At 47.7% G+C, this 17,500-nt stretch overlaps 1 protein-coding gene across 1 annotated transcript in view; it reads left to right on the top strand.

The window, feature by feature from the left end:
- The window catches only part of LOC110518582 (CUB and sushi domain-containing protein 2), a 552,259-nt gene that overhangs the window by 283,077 nt on the left and 251,682 nt on the right, over positions 1-17,500 (top strand). Inside the window, 2 exon segments of the mRNA XM_036953653.2 lie at positions 1,038-1,240; positions 4,311-4,502. Of these exon segments, the coding sequence (XP_036809548.2) occupies positions 1,038-1,240; positions 4,311-4,502 (395 nt within the window).

The raw sequence follows: 17,500 nt of genomic DNA on the forward strand, positions 1-17,500 counted from the left end.
CAGTTTCAGAGATTTTTGTAGTTCGTTCCAGTCATTGGCAGCAGAGAACTGGAGGGAGAAAGGAAGAATTGGTTTTGGGGGTGACTAGAGATATATACCTTCTGGAGCACGTGCAACAGGTGGGTGCTGCTATGGTGACCAGCGAGCTGAGATAAGGGGAGACTTTACCTAGCAGGGTCTTGTAGATGACCTGGAGCCAGTGGGTTTGGCAATGAGTATGAAGCGAGGGCCAGCCAATGAGACCGTACAGGTTGCAGTGGTGGGGCTTTGGTGACAAAACGGATGGCACTGTGATAGACTGCATCCAATTTATTGAGTAGAGTTTTGGAAGCTATTTTTTTAATGACATCGCCGAAGTTGAGGATGGTAGGATGGTCAGTTTTACAAGGGTATGTTTGGCAGTATGAGTGAAGGATGCTTTGTTGCGATAAAGGAAGCCGATTCTATATTTAATTTTTGATTGGAGATGCTTAATGTGAGTCTGGAAGGAGAGTTTACAGTCTAACCAGACACCTAGGTATTTGTAGTTGTCCACATATTCTAAGTCAGAACCGCGCAGAGTAGTGATGCTGGACAGGTGAGCAGGTACGGGCAGTGATCGGTTAAAGAGCATGCATTTAGTTTTACTTGTATTTAAGAGCAATTGGAGGCCACGGAAGGAGAGTTGTATGGCATTGAAGCTTGCCTAGCATAGCATTATGTCCAGCTAGCAGCAGGAAGCTTGGTCACAAAAATCAGAAAAGCAAATGAACAGTTTATCTTTGATGATCTTCGGATGTTTTCACTGACGAGACTCCCAGTTAGATGTTCCTTTTGTTCCATAAAGAAAATGTTTATACCCCAAATACCTCCTTTTGGTCACGTTGTGTTGAGAAATCCACAGGAAATAGCGGTCACGACACAATTATGTCCATCATATCGACAGAAACTGTCCTTTCATTCTCATCTACCCTCCATATATTTCCTCTTCCTCCGTATCCAAATCTTCCTCTCTTCCCCTCTACCACATGACTAACCTCCTCTTCCTCTTTCCAAAGTCTCCACTTCCTGGTATTCCATACGGAGGAGGTTCATGATGTGTTACGTATCTGGGACGGTCCCCAGGACGGAGGGGTCCTCCTGAGGGAGCTCAGCGGATCGACCCTTCCGCCTGACGCCCACAGCACCTTCAACGCCGTCAGCCTCCAGTTCAACACCGACTTCTTCACATCCAAACAGGGCTTCGCTCTGCAGTTCTCTGGTAAGGAGGGATAGAGTCTGTGTGTGTAGTGGAGAGAGGGAAGTTTCTGAGGTCGTGTGTTTAAATCAATATAGAAAGAGTCTGTTCAGGGTCGACAGGTAGTCTAGTGGTTAGAGGCAGGTAGCCTATTGGTTAGAGGCAGGTAGCCTAGTGGTTAGAGGCAGGTAGTCTAGTGGTTAGAGGCAGGTAGCCTAGTGGTTAGAGCAGGTAGCCTAGTGGTTAGAGGCAGGTAGCCAAGTGGTTAGAGGCAGGTAGCCTAGTGGTTAGAGGCAGGTAGACTTGTGGTTAAAGCAGGTAGCCTAGTGGTTAGAGGCAGGTAGCCTATTGGTTAGAGGCAGGTAGCCTAGTGGTTAGAGGCAGGTAGCCTAGTGGTTAGAGGCAGGTAGCCTATTGGTTAGAGGCAGGTAGCCTAGTGGTTAGAGGCAGGTAGTCTAGTGGTTAGAGGCAGGTAGCCTAGTGGTTAGAGCAGGTAGCCTAGTGGTTAGAGGCAGGTAGCCAAGTGGTTAGAGGCAGGTAGCCTAGTGGTTAGAGGCAGGTAGACTTGTGGTTAAAGCAGGTAGCCTAGTGGTTAGAGGCAGGTAGCCTATTGGTTAGAGGCAGGTAGCCTAGTGGTTAGAGGCAGGTAGTCTAGTGGTTAGAGGCAGGTAGCCTAGTGGTTAGAGCAGGTAGCCTAGTGGTTAGAGGCAGGTAGCCAAGTGGTTAGAGGCAGGTAGCCTAGTGGTTAGAGGCAGGTAGACTTGTGGTTAAAGCAGGTAGCCTAGTGGTTAGAGCCGGTAGCCTAGTGGTTAGAGCAGGTAGCCTAGTGGTTAGAGGCAGGTAGCCAAGTGGTTAGAGCAGGTATTCTACTGGTTAGAGCAGGTAGTCTAGTGGTTAGAGCAGGTAGTCTAGTGGTTAGAGGCAAGTAGTCTAGCGGTTAGAGGCAGGTAGTCTAGTGGTTAGAGGTAGTTAGCCTAGTGGTTAGAGGCAGGTAGTCTAGTGGTTAGAGGCAGTTAATCTAGTGGTTAGAGGCAGGTAGTCTAGTGGTTAGAGCAGGTAGTCTAGTGGTTAGAGGCAGGTAGTCTAGTGGTTTAGAGCAGGTATCCTAGTGGTTAGAGCAGGTAGCCTAGTGGTTAGAGGTAGATAGCCTAGTGGTTAGAGGCAGGTAGTCTAGTGGTTAGAGGCAGTTAATCTAGTGGTTAGAGGCAGGTCGTCTAGTGGTTAGAGGCAGTTAGTCTAGTGGTTAGAGGGGGAGGTAGGTAGCCTAGTGGTTAGAGGCAGTTAGTCAAGTGGTTAGAGGCAGGTCGTCTAGTGGCTAGAGGCAGTTAGTCTAGTGGTTAGAGCAGGTAGCCTAGTGGTTAGAGGCAGGTAGCCAAGTGGTTAGAGCAGGTATTCTAGTGGTTAGAGCAGGTAGTCTAGTGGTTAGAGCAGATAGCCTAGTGGTTAGAGGTAGTTAGTCTAGTGGTTAGAGCAGGTAGCCAAGTGGTTAGAGCCAGGTAGCCTAGTGGTTAGAGCAGGTAGCCTAGTGGTTAGAGCAGGTAGCCTAGTGGTTAGAGCAAGTAGCCTAGTGGTTAGAGCAGGTAGACTAGTGGTTAGAGGCAGGTAGCCTAGTGGTTAAAGCAGGTAGCCTAGTGGTTAGAGGCAGTTAGTCTAGTGGTTAGAGGCAGGTCGTCTAGTGGCTAGAGGCAGTTAGTCTAGTGGTTAGAGGCAGGTAGCCAAGTGGTTAGAGCAGGTATTCTAGTGGTTAGAGCAGGTAGTCTAGTGGTTAGAGCAGGTAGCCTAGTGGTTAGAGGTAGTTAGTCTAGTGGTTAGAGCAGGTAGCCTAGTGGTTAGAGCAGGTAGACTAGTGGTTAGAGGCAGGTAGCCTAGTGGTTAGAGCAAGTAGCCTAGTGGTTAGAGCAAGTAGCCTAGTTGTTAGAGCAGGTAGACTAGTGGTTAGAGGCAGGTAGCCTAGTGGTTAAAGCAGGTAGCCTAGTGGTTGGTTAGAGCCGGTAGCCTAGTGTTTAGAGCAGGTAGCCTAGTGGTTAGAGGCAGTTAGTCTAGTGGTTAGAGGCAGGTAGTCTAGTGGTTAGAGCCAGGTAGCCTAGTGGTTAGAGCAGGTAGCCAAGTGGTTAGAGGCAGGTAGCCAAGTGGTTAGAGGCACGTAGCCTAGTGGTTAGAGGCAGGTAGCCTAGTGGTTAGAGGCAGGTAGCCTCGTGGTTAGAGCGTTGGGCAAGTAACTGAAATGTTGCTAGATCGAATCCCCGAGCTGACAAGGTCAAAATCACTAGTCCTGAACAAGGCAGTTAACCCACTGTTCCCCGATATGCTGTCATTGTAAATAAGAATTAGTTTTTAACTGATTGCCATGATAAATTAAAATAAACATGTATTAAAAAGAATTACAGGCAGGGGCCTCCCGGGTGGCAGTGGTCTAAGGCACTGCATCGTAGAGCCATCTGTGCCACCAGAGACTTTTGGTTCGAGCCCAGGCTCTGTGGCAGCCGGCCACGATCGTGAGGTCCATGGGGCGACACACAATTGGCCTAGCGTCGTCCGGGTTAGGGAGGGTTTGGCCGGTAAGGATATCCTTCTCATCGCGCACTAATGACTCCTGTGGAGGGCCGGGCGCAGTGCGTGCTGACCAGGTCGCTAGGGTGCACTGTGTTTCCTCCCATACATCGGTGCGGCTGGCTTCCGGGTTGGATGCGCGCTGTGTTAAGAAGCAGGTTGGGTTGTGTTTCGGAGGAGGCATGGCCCTCGATCTTCGTCTCTCCCGAGCCTGTACGGGAGTTGTAGCGATGAAACAAGACAGTAACGACTAACAATTGGATATAATGAAGTTGGGAAGAAAAAGGGGGTATAAATGTTTTTCCTGACTGTATAAATCCATATAGAAGGGTCAAGGGTCTGCTAAAAGATATAGTGATGGATCCTAACGTGAGGTATGTGTAAGTAACTTCCTGACTCAATGTAAACAATGTATACATGTCAATGGAAAAATCAAGATATCGTGAGTTTCTATTCAGCCCATTACAGTAAGTATGCACTGTAGAGTTGAAAACAGTTGTTGTCTTTGCTGCTCTAACATCGTGGAGTCTTCCTCTATCTCCAGTGTCTACTGCTACGTCATGTAACGACCCAGGTCTGCCCGCCAACGGGACCCGCAGTGGGGACAGCAAGGAGCCCGGAGACCATGTCCTGTTCCAGTGTGATCCCGGTTACGTCCTTCAGGGGGCCACCAAGATCACCTGCACAGAGATCAACAGCCGCTTCTTCTGGCAGCCTGACCCCCCCACCTGCACAGGTAAGACATGTTAACCCAACACCCCACCTACACAGGTAAGACATGTTAACCCAACACTCCACCTGCACAGGTAAGACATGTTAACCCAACACCCCACCTGCACAGGTAAGACATGTTAACCCAACACTCCACCTGCACAGGTAAGACATGTTAACCCAACACCCCACCTGCACAGGTAAGACATGTTAACCCAACACTCCACCTGCACAGGTAAGACATGTTAACCCAACACTCCACCTGCACAGGTAAGACATGTTAACCCAACACCCCACCTGCACAGGTAAGACATGTTAACCCAACACCCCACCTGCAAAGGTAAGACATGTTAACCCAACACCCCACCTGCACAGGTAAGACATGTTAACCCAACACCCCACCTGCACAGGTAAGACATGTTAACCCAACACCCCACCTGCACAGGTAACACATGTTAACCCAACACTCCACCTGCACTGGTAAGACATGTTAACCCAACACCCCACCTGCACAGGTAAGACATGTTAACCCAACACCCCACCTGCACAGGTAATACATGTTAACCCAACACCCCACCTGCACAGATAACACATGTTAACCCAACACCCCACCTGCACAGGTAACACATGTTAACCCAACACCCCACCTGCACAGGTAAGACATGTTAACCCAACACCCCACCTGCACAGGTAAGACATGTTAACCCAACACTCCACCTGCACTGGTAAGACATGTTAACCCAAAACCCCACCTGCACAGGTAAGACATGTTAACCCAACACCCCACCTGCACAGGTAATACATGTTAACCCAACACCCCACCTGCACAGGTAACACATGTTAACCCAACACTCCACCTGCACAGGTAACACATGTTAACCCAACACTCCACCTGCACAGGTAATACATGTTAACCCAACACCCCACCTGCACAGGTAACACATGTTAACCCAACACTCCACCTGCACAGGTAACACATGTTAACCCAACACCCCACCTGCACAGGTAAGACATGTTAACCCAACACCCCACCTGCACAGATAAGACATGTTAACCCAACACCCCACCTGCACAGGTAATACATGTTAACCCAACACCCCACCTGCACAGGTAACACATGTTAACCCAACACCCCACCTGCACAGGTAAGACATGTTAATCCAACACCCCACCTGCACAGGTAAGACACGTTAACCGAACACCCCACCTGCACAGGTAAGACATGTTAACCCAACACCCCACCTACACAGGTAAGACATGTTAACCCAACACTCCACCTACACAGGTAAGACATGTTAACCCAACACTCCACCTACACAGGTAAGACATGTTAACCCAAAACCCCACCTGCACAGGTAAGACATGTTAACCCAACACTCCACCTGCACAGGTAACACATGTTAACCCAACACCCCACCTGCACAGGTAACACATGTTAACCCAACACCCCACCTGACCCAGTCTATAACAACGGTACCTACGTACAACCCAGTCTATACCAACGGTACCTACGTACGACCCAGTCTATACCAACGGTACCTACATAAGACCCAGTCTATACCAACGGTACCTACATACGACCCAGTCTATACCAACGGTACCTACATGCTACCCAGTCTGTATCAACAGACTATACCTGCTAAAGTAGTCCGGGTGAGGGTCATACCATGTAGTTTCTCTACCTGGTACAGTAGTCCGGGTGAGGGTCATACCATGTAGTTTCTCTACCTGCTACAGTAGTCCGGGTGAGGGTCATACCATGTAGTTTCTCTACCTGGTACAGTAGTCCGGGTGAGGGTCATACCATGTAGTTTCTCTACCTGCTACAGTAGTCCGGGTGAGGGTCATACCATGTAGTTTCTCTAACTGCTACAGTAGTCCGGGTGAGGGTCATACCATGTAGTTTCTCTACCTGCTCCAGTAGTCCGGGTGAGGGTCATACCATGTAGTTTCTCTACCTGCTCCTGTAGTCCGGGTGAGGGTCATACCATGTAGTTTCTCTACCTGCTACAGTAGTCCGGGTGAGGGTCATACCATGTAGTTTCTCAACCTGCTCCAGTAGTCCGGGTGAGGGTCATACCATGTAGTTTCTCTACCTGCTCCTGTAGTCCGGGTGAGGGTCATACCATGTAGTTTCTCTATCTGCTATAGTAGTCCGGGTGAGGGTCATACCATGTAGTTTCTCTACCTGCTCCTGTAGTCCGGGTGAGGGTCATACCATGTAGTTTCTCTACCTGCTACAGTAGTCCGGGTGAGGGTCATACCATGTAGTTTCTCTACCTGCTCCAGTAGTCCGGGTGAGGGTCATACCATGTAGTTTCTCTACCTGCTCCTGTAGTCCGGGTGAGGGTCATACCATGTAGTTTCTCTACCTGGTACAGTAGTCCGGGTGAGGGTCATACCATGTAGTTTCTCAACCTGCTCCAGTAGTCCGGGTGAGGGTCATACCATGTAGTTTCTCTACCTGCTCCTGTAGTCCGGGTGAGGGTCATACCATGTAGTTTCTCTACCTGCTACAGTAGTCCGGGTGAGGGTCATACCATGTAGTTTCTCTACCTGCTACAGTAGTCCGGGTGAGGGTCATACCATGTAGTTTCTCTACCTGCTACAGTAGTCCGGGTGAGGGTCATACCATGTAGTTTCTCTACCTGCTACAGTAGTCCGGGTGAGGGTAATACCATGTAGTTTCTCTACCTGCTACAGTAGTCCGGGTGAGGGTCATACCATGTAGTTTCTCTACCTGCTACAGTAGTCCGGGTGAGGGTCATACCATGTAGTTTCTCTACCTGGTACAGTAGTCCGGGTGAGGGTCATACCATGTAGTTTCTCTACCTGCTACAGTAGTCCGGGTGAGGGTCATACCATGTAGTTTCTCTACCTGCTACAGTAGTCCGGGTGAGGGTCATACCATGTAGTTTCTCTACCTGCTACAGTAGTCCGGGTGAGGGTCATACCATGTAGTTTCTCTACCTGCTACAGTAGTCCGGGTGAGGGTCATACCATGTAGTTTCTCTATCTGCTATAGTAGTCCGGGTGAGGGTCATACCATGTAGTTTCTCTAACTGCTACAGTAGTCCGGGTGAGGGTCATACCATGTAGTTTCTCTAACTGCTACAGTAGTCCGGGTGAGGGTCATACCATGTAGTTTCTCTACCTGCTCCAGTAGTCCGGGTGAGGGTCATACCATGTAGTTTCTCTACCTGCTCCTGTAGTCCGGGTGAGGGTCATACCATGTAGTTTCTCTACCTGCTACAGTAGTCCGGGTGAGGGTCATACCATGTAGTTTCTCAACCTGCTCCAGTAGTCCGGGTGAGGGTCATACCATGTAGTTTCTCTACCTGCTCCTGTAGTCCGGGTGAGGGTCATACCATGTAGTTTCTCTACCTGCTCCTGTAGTCCAGGTGAGGGTCATACCATGTAGTTTCTCTACCTGCTATAGTAGTCCGGGTGAGGGTCATACCATGTAGTTTCTCTAACTGCTACAGTAGTCCGGGTGAGGGTCATACCATGTAGTTTCTCTACCTGCTCCTGTAGTCCGGTTGAGGGTCATACCATGTAGTTTCTCTACCTGCTACAGTAGTCCGGGTGAGGGTCATACCATGTAGTTTCTCAACCTGCTCCAGTAGTCCGGGTGAGGGTCATACCATGTAGTTTCTCTACCTGCTCCTGTAGTCCGGGTGAGGGTCATACCATGTAGTTTCTCTATCTGCTATAGTAGTCCGGGTGAGGGTCATACCATGTAGTTTCTCTACCTGCTCCTGTAGTCCGGGTGAGGGTCATACCATGTAGTTTCTCTACCTGCTACAGTAGTCCGGGTGAGGGTCATACCATGTAGTTTCTCTACCTGCTCCAGTAGTCCGGGTGAGGGTCATACCATGTAGTTTCTCTACCTGCTCCTGTAGTCCGGGTGAGGGTCATACCATGTAGTTTCTCTACCTGGTACAGTAGTCCGGGTGAGGGTCATACCATGTAGTTTCTCAACCTGCTACAGTAGTCCGGGTGAGGGTCATACCATGTAGTTTCTCTACCTGCTCCTGTAGTCCGGGTGAGGGTCATACCATTTAGTTTCTCTACCTGCTACAGTAGTCCGGGTGAGGGTCATACCATGTAGTTTCTCTACCTGCTACAGTAGTCCGGGTGAGGGTCATACCATGTAGTTTCTCTACCTGCTACAGTAGTCCGGGTGAGGGTCATACCATGTAGTTTCTCTACCTGCTCCTGTAGTCCGGGTGAGGGTCATACCATGTAGTTTCTCTACCTGCTACAGTAGTCCGGGTGAGGGTCATACCATGTAGTTTCTCTACCTGCTCCAGTAGTCCGGGTGAGGGTCATACCATGTAGTTTCTCTACCTGCTCCTGTAGTCCGGGTGAGGGTCATACCATGTAGTTTCTCTACCTGGTACAGTAGTCCGGGTGAGGGTCATACCATGTAGTTTCTCAACCTGCTACAGTAGTCCGGGTGAGGGTCATACCATGTAGTTTCTCTACCTGCTCCTGTAGTCCGGGTGAGGGTCATACCATTTAGTTTCTCTACCTGCTACAGTAGTCCGGGTGAGGGTCATACCATGTAGTTTCTCTACCTGCTACAGTAGTCCGGGTGAGGGTCATACCATGTAGTTTCTCTACCTGCTCCTGTAGTCCGGGTGATGGTCATACCATGTAGTTTCTCTACCTGCTACAGTAGTCCGGGTGAGGGTCATACCATGTAGTTTCTCTACCTGCTACAGTAGTCCGGGTGAGGGTCATACCATGTAGTTTCTCTACCTGCTACAGTATTCCGGGTGAGGGTCATACCATGTAGTTTCTCTAACTGGTACAGTAGTCCAGGTGAGGGTCATACCATGTAGTTTCTCTACCTGCTACAGTAGTCCGGGTGAGTGTCATACCATTTAGTTTCTCTACCTGCTACAGTAGTCCGGGTGAGGGTCATACCATGTAGTTTCTCTACCTGCTACAGTAGTCCGGGTGAGGGTCATACCATGTAGTTTCTCTACCTGCTACAGTAGTCCGGGTGAGGGTCATACCATGTAGTTTCTCTACCTGCTACAGTAGTCCGGGTGAGGGTCATACCATGTAGTTTCTCTACCTGGTACAGTAGTCCGGGTGAGGGTCATACCATGTAGTTTCTCTACCTGCTACAGTAGTCCGGGTGAGGGTCATACCATGTAGTTTCTCTACCTGCTACAGTAGTCCGGGTGAGGGTCATACCATGTAGTTTCTCTACCTGCTACAGTAGTCCGGGTGAGGGTCATACCATGTCGTTTCTCTACCTGCTACAGTAGTCCGGGTGAGGGTCATACCATGTAGTTTCTCTACCTGGTACAGTAGTCCGGGTGAGGGTCATACCATGTAGTTTCTCTACCTGCTACAGTAGTCCGGGTGAGGGTCATACCATGTAGTTTCTCTACCTGCTACAGTAGTCCGGGTGAGGGTCATACCATGTAGTTTCTCTACCTGCTCCAGTAGTCCGGGTGAGGGTCATACCATGTAGTTTCTCTACATGCTCCTGTAGTCCGGGTGAGGGTCATACCATGTAGTTTCTCTACCTGGTACAGTAGTCCGGGTGAGGGTCATACCATGTAGTTTCTCAACCTGCTCCAGTAGTCCGGGTGAGGGTCATACCATGTAGTTTCTCTACCTGCTCCTGTAGTCCGGGTGAGGGTCATACCATGTAGTTTCTCTACCTGCTACATTAGTCCGGGTGAGGGTCATACCATGTAGTTTCTCTACCTGGTACAGTAGTCCGGGTGAGGGTCATACCATGTAGTTTCTCTACCTGCTACAGTAGTCCGGGTGAGGGTCATACCATGTAGTTTCTCTACCTGCTACAGTAGTCCGGGTGAGGGTCATACCATGTAGTTTCTCTACCTGCTACAGTAGTCCGGGTGAGGGTCATACCATGTAGTTTCTCTACCTGCTACAGTAGTCCGGGTGAGGGTCATACCATGTAGTTTCTCTACCTGGTACAGTAGTCCGGTTGAGGGTCATACCATGTAGTTTCTCTACCTGCTACAGTAGTCCGGGTGAGGGTCATACCATGTAGTTTCTCTACCTGCTACATTAGTCCGGGTGAGGGTCATACCATGTAGTTTCTCTACCTGCTACAGTAGTCCGGGTGAGGGTCATACCATGTAGTTTCTCTACCTGCTACAGTAGTCCGGGTGAGGGTCATACCATGTAGTTTCTCTACCTGCTACAGTAGTCCGGGTGAGGGTCATACCATGTAGTTTCTCTACCTGCTACAGTAGTCCGGGTGAGGGTCATACCATGTAGTTTCTCTACCTGGTACAGTAGTCCGAGTGAGGGTCATACCATGTAGTTTCTCTACCTGCTACAGTAGTCCGGGTGAGGGTCAAACCATGTAGTTTCTCTACCTGCTACAGTAGTCCGGGTGAGGGTCATACCATGTAGTTTCTCTACCTGCTCCAGTAGTCCGGGTGAGGGTCATACCATGTAGTTTCTCTACATGCTCCTGTAGTCCGGGTGAGGGTCATACCATGTAGTTTCTCTACCTGGTACAGTAGTCCGGGTGAGGGTCATACCATGTAGTTTCTCAACCTGCTCCAGTCGTCCGGGTGAGGGTCATACCATGTAGTTTCTCTACCTGCTCCTGTAGTCCGGGTGAGGGTCATACCATGTAGTTTCTCTACCTGCTACAGTAGTCCGGGTGAGGGTCATACCATGTAGTTTCTCTACCTGGTACAGTAGTCCGGGTGAGGGTCATACCATGTAGTTTCTCTACCTGCTACAGTAGTCCGGGTGATGGTCATACCATGTAGTTTCTCTACCTGCTACAGTAGTCCGGGTGAGGGTCATACCATGTAGTTTCTCTACCTGCTACAGTAGTCCGAGTGAGGGTCATACCATGTAGTTTCTCTACCTGCTACAGTAGTCCGGGTGAGAGTCATACCATGTAGTTTCTCTACCTGGTACAGTAGTCCGGTTGAGGGTCATACCATGTAGTTTCTCTACCTGCTACAGTAGTCCGGGTGAGGGTCATACCATGTAGTTTCTCTACCTGCTACAGTAGTCCGGGTGAGGGTCATACCATGTAGTTTCTCTACCTGCTCCAGTAGTCCGGGTGAGGGTCATACCATGTAGTTTCTCTACCTGCTACAGTAGTCCGGGTGAGGGTCATACCATGTAGTTTCTCTACCTGCTACAGTAGTCCGGGTGAGGGTCATACCATGTAGTTTCTCTACCTGCTACAGTAGTCCGGGTGAGGGTCATACCATGTAGTTTCTCTACCTGGTACAGTAGTCCGAGTGAGGGTCATACCATGTAGTTTCTCTACCTGCTACAGTAGTCCGGGTGAGGGTCATACCATGTAGTTTCTCTACCTGCTACAGTAGTCCGGGTGAGGGTCATACCATGTAGTTTCTCTACCTGCTACAGTAGTCCGGGTGAGGGTCAAACCATGTAGTTTCTCTACCTGCTACAGTAGTCCGGGTGAGGGTCATACCATGTAGTTTCTCTACCTGCTACAGTAGTCCGGGTGAGGGTCATACCATGTAGTTTCTCTACCTGCTACAGTAGTCCAGGTGAGGGTCATACCATGTAGTTTCTCTACCTGCTACAGTAGTCCGGGTGAGGGTCATACCATGTAGTTTCTCTACCTGCTACAGTAGTCCGGGTGAGGGTCATACCATGTAGTTTCTCTACCTGGTACAGTAGTCCAGGTGAGGGTCATACCATATAGTTTCTCTACCTGCTACAGTAGTCCGGGTGAGGGTCATACCATGTAGTTTCTCTACCTGCTACAGTAGTCCGGGTGAGGGTCATACCATGTAGTTTCTCTACCTGCTACAGTAGTCCGAGTGAGGGTCATACCATGTAGTTTCTCTACCTGCTACAGTAGTCCGGGTGAGGGTCATACCATGTAGTTTCTCTACCTGGTACAGTAGTCCGGTTGAGGGTCATACCATGTAGTTTCTCTACCTGCTACAGTAGTCCGGTTGAGGGTCATACCATGTAGTTTCTCTACCTGCTACAGTTGTCCGGGTGAGGGTCATACCATGTAGTTTCTCTACCTGCTACATTAGTCCGGGTGAGGGTCATACCATGTAGTTTCTCTACCTGCTACAGTAGTCCGGGTGAGGGTCATACCATGTAGTTTCTCTACCTGGTACAGTAGTCCGAGTGAGGGTCATACCATGTAGTTTCTCTACCTGCTACAGTTGTCCGGGTGAGGGTCATACCATGTAGTTTCTCTACCTGCTACATTAGTCCGGGTGAGGGTCATACCATATAGTTTCTCTACCTGCTACAGTAGTCCGGGTGAGGGTCATACCATGTAGTTTCTCTACCTGCTACAGTAGTCCGGGTGAGGGTCATACAATGTAGTTTCTCTACCTGCTACAGTAGTCCGGGTGAGGGTCATACCATGTAGTTTCTCTACCTGGTACAGTAGTCCGGGTGAGGGTCATACCATGTAGTTTCTCTACCTGCTACAGTAGTCCGGGTGAGGGTCATACCATGTAGTTTCTCTACCTGCTACAGTAGTCCGGGTGAGGGTCATACCATGTAGTTTCTCTACCTGCTACAGTAGTCCGGGTGAGGGTCATACCATGTAGTTTCTCTACCTGGTACAGTAGTCCGGGTGAGGGTCATACCATATAGTTTCTCTACCTGCTACAGTAGTCCGGGTGAGGGTCATACCATGTAGTTTCTCTACCTGCTACAGTAGTCCGGGTGAGGGTCATACCATGTAGTTTCTCTACCTGCTCCAGTAGTCCGGGTGAGGGTCATACCATGTAGTTTCTCTACCTGCTACAGTAGTCCGGGTGAGGGTCATACCATGTAGTTTCTCTACCTGCTACAGTAGTCCGGGTGAGGGTCATACCATGTAGTTTCTCTACCTGCTACAGTAGTCCGGGTGAGGGTCATACTCATCCTATCTACACATGTTAGTACTTTAAGACACAGCTGTTCCTTCCTGGAATCCTAGGGAATAGGGCTCTGGTCTATAGTAGTACCACTATATAGGGAATAGGGCTCTGGTCTATAGTAGTACCACTATATAGGGAATAGGGCTCTGGTCTATAGTAGTGCACTATGTAGGGAATAGGGCTCTGGTCTATAGTAGTACCACTATATAGGGAATAGGGCTCTGGTCTATAGTAGTACCACTATATAGGGAATAGGGCTCTGGTCTATAGTAGTACCACTATATAGGGAATAGGGCTGTGGTCTATAGTAGTGCACTATATAGGGAATAGGGCTCTGGTCTATAGTAGTACCACTATATAGGGAATAGGGCTCTGGTCTATAGTAGTACCACTATATAGGGAATAGGGCTCTGGTCTATATTAGTACCACTATACAGGGAATAGGGCTCTGGTCTAAAGTTGTACCACTATACAGGGAATAGGGCTCTGGTCTAAAGTATTGCCACTATATAGGGAATAGGGCTCTGGTCTATAGTAGTACCACTATATAGGGAATAGGGCTCTGGTCTATAGTAGTACCACTATATAGGGAATAGGGCTCTGGTCTATAGTAGTGCACTATACAGGGAATATGGCTCTGGTCTATAGTAGTACCACTATATAGGGAATAGGGCTCTGGTCTATAGTAGTACCACTATATAGGGAATAGGGCTCTGGTCTAAAGTAGTACCACTATATAGGGAATAGGGCTCTGGTCTATAGTAGTACCACTATATAGGGAATCGGGCTCTGGTCTATAGTAGTACCACTATATAGGGAATAGGGCTCTGGTCTATAGTAGTACACTATATAGGGAATAGGGCTCTGGTCTATAGTAGTACACTATATAGGGAATAGGGCTCTGGTCTAAAGTAGTGCACTATGTAGGGAATAGGGCTCTGGTCTATATTAGTACCACTATATAGGGAATAGGGCTCTGGTCTATAGTAGTGACTATATAGGTTATAGGGCTCTGGTCTATAGTAGTACCACTATATAGGGAATAGGGCTCTGGTCTATAGTAGTGACTATATAGGGAATAGGGCTCTCGTCTATTTTAGTACCACTATATAGGGAACAAGGCTCTGGTCTATAGTAGTACCACTATATATGGAATAGGGCTCTGATCTATAGTAGTACCACTATATAAGGAATAGGGTTCTGGTCTATATTAGTACCACTATATAGGGAATAGGGCTCTGGTCTATAGTAGTACCACTATATAGGGAATAGGGCTCTGGTCTATAGTAGTACACTATATAGGGAATAGGGCTCTGGTCTATAGTAGTACACTATATAGGGAATAGGGCTCTGGTCTAAAGTAGTGCACTATGTAGGGAATAGGGCTCTGGTCTATATTAGTACCACTATATAGGGAATAGGGCTCTGGTCTATAGTAGTGACTATATAGGTTATAGGGCTCTGGTCTATAGTAGTACCACTATATAGGGAATAGGGCTCTGGTCTATAGTAGTGACTATATAGGGAATAGGGCTCTCGTCTATTTTAGTACCACTATATAGGGAACAAGGCTCTGGTCTATAGTAGTACCACTATATATGGAATAGGGCTCTGATCTATAGTAGTACCACTATATAAGGAATAGGGTTCTGGTCTATATTAGTACCACTATATAGGGAATAGGGCTCTGGTCTATAGTAGTACCACTATATAGGGAATAGGGCTCCGGTTCTATAGTAGTTCCACTGTAATAGGGAATAGGGCTCTGGTCTATAGTAGTACCACTATATAGATAATATGGCTCTGGTCTATAGTAGTACCACTATATAGGGATTTGGGCTCTGGTCTATAGTAGTACCACTATATAGGGAATAGGGCTCTGGTCTATAGTAATACCACTATATAGGGAATAGGGCTCTGGTCTACAGTAGTACCACTATATAGGGAATAGGCCTCTGGTCTATAGTAGTACCACTATATAGGGAATAGGGCTCTGGTCCATAGTAGTGACTATTTAGGGAATAGGGCTCTGGTCTATAGTAGTACCACTACATAGGGAAAATTGCTCTGGTCTATAGTAGTGACTATATAGGGAATAGGGCTCCGGTTCTGTAGTAGTACCACTATATAGGGAATAGGGCTCTGGTCTATAGTAGTACCACTATATAGGGAATAGGGCTCTGGTCTATATTAGTACCACTATACAGGGAATAGGGCTCTGGTCTAAAGTTGTACCACTATACAGGGAATAGGGCTCTGGTCTAAAGTATTACCACTATATAGGGAATAGGGCTCTGGTCTATAGTAGTACCACTATATAGGGAATAGGGCTCTGGTCTATAGTAGTACCACTATATAGGGAATAGGGCTCTGGTCTATAGTAGTGCACTATACAGGGAATATGGCTCTGGTCTATAGTAGTACCACTATATAGGGAATAGGGCTCTGGTCTATAGTAGTACCACTATATAGGGAATAGGGCTCTGGTCTAAAGTAGTACCACTATATAGGGAATAGGGCTCTGGTCTATAGTAGTACCACTATATAGGGAATCGGGCTCTGGTCTATAGTAGTACCACTATATAGGGAATAGGGCTCTGGTCTATAGTAGTACACTATATAGGGAATAGGGCTCTGGTCTATAGTAGTACACTATATAGGGAATAGGGCTCTGGTCTAAAGTAGTGCACTATGTAGGGAATAGGGCTCTGGTCTATATTAGTACCACTATATAGGGAATAGGGCTCTGGTCTATAGTAGTGACTATATAGGTTATAGGGCTCTGGTCTATAGTAGTACCACTATATAGGGAATAGGGCTCTGGTCTATAGTAGTACCACTATATAGGGAATAGGGCTCCGGTTCTATAGTAGTTCCACTGTAATAGGGAATAGGGCTCTGGTCTATAGTAGTACCACTATATAGATAATATGGCTCTGGTCTATAGTAGTACCACTATATAGGGATTTGGGCTCTGGTCTATAGTAGTACCACTATATAGGGAATAGGGCTCTGGTCTATAGTAATACCACTATATAGGGAATAGGGCTCTGGTCTACGGTAGTACCACTATATAGGGAATAGGCCTCTGGTCTATAGTAGTACCACTATATAGGGAATAGGGCTCTGGTCCATAGTAGTGACTATATAGGGAATAGGGCTCTGGTCTATAGTAGTACCACTACATAGGGAAAATTGCTCTGGTCTATAGTAGTACCACTATATAGGGAATAGGGCTCTGGTCTATAGTAGTACCACTATATAGGGAATAGGGCTCTGGTCTATAGTAGTACCACTATATAGGGAATAGGGCTCTGGTCTATAGTAGTACCACTATATAGGGAATAGGGCTCTGGTCTATAGTAGTGCACTATACAGGGAATATGGCTCTGGTCTATAGTAGTACCACTATATAGGGAATAGGGCTCTGGTCTATAGTAGTACCACTATATAGGGAATAGGGCTCCGGTTCTGTAGTAGTTCCACTATAATTGGGAATAGGGCTCTGGTCTATAGTAGTACCATTATATAGGGAATAGGGCTCTGGTCTATAGTAGTACCACTATATAGGGAATAGGGCTCTGGTCTACAGTAGTACCACCATATAGGGAATAGGGCTCTGGTCTATAGTAGTACCACTATATAGGGAATAGGGCTCTGGTCTATAGTAGTGACTATATAGGGAATAGGGCTCTGGTCTATAGTAGTACCACTATAATAGGGAATAGGGCTCTGGTCTATAGTAGTGACTATATAGGGAATAGGGCTCTGGTCTATAGTAGTGACTATATAGGGAATAGGGCTCTGGTCTATAGTAGTGACTATATAGGGAAAATTGCTCTGGTCTATAGTAGTGACTATATAGGGAATAGGGCTCTGGTCTATATTAGTACCACTATATAGGGAATAGGGCCCTGGTCTATAGTAGTACCACTATATAGGGAACAGGGCTCTGGTCTATAGTAGTACCACTATATAGGGATTTGGGCTCTGGTCTATAGTAGTACCACTATATAGGGAACAGGGCTCTGGTCTATAGTAGTACCACTATATAGGGATTTGGGCTCTGGTCTATAGTACTACCACTATATAGGGAATAGGGCCCTGGTCTATAGTAGTACCACTATATAGGGAA

Source organism: Oncorhynchus mykiss, chromosome 18 (assembly GCF_057628025.1).
Source record: "Oncorhynchus mykiss isolate SJ-2025 chromosome 18, ASM5762802v1, whole genome shotgun sequence".
NCBI lineage: Eukaryota > Metazoa > Chordata > Actinopteri > Salmoniformes > Salmonidae > Oncorhynchus > Oncorhynchus mykiss.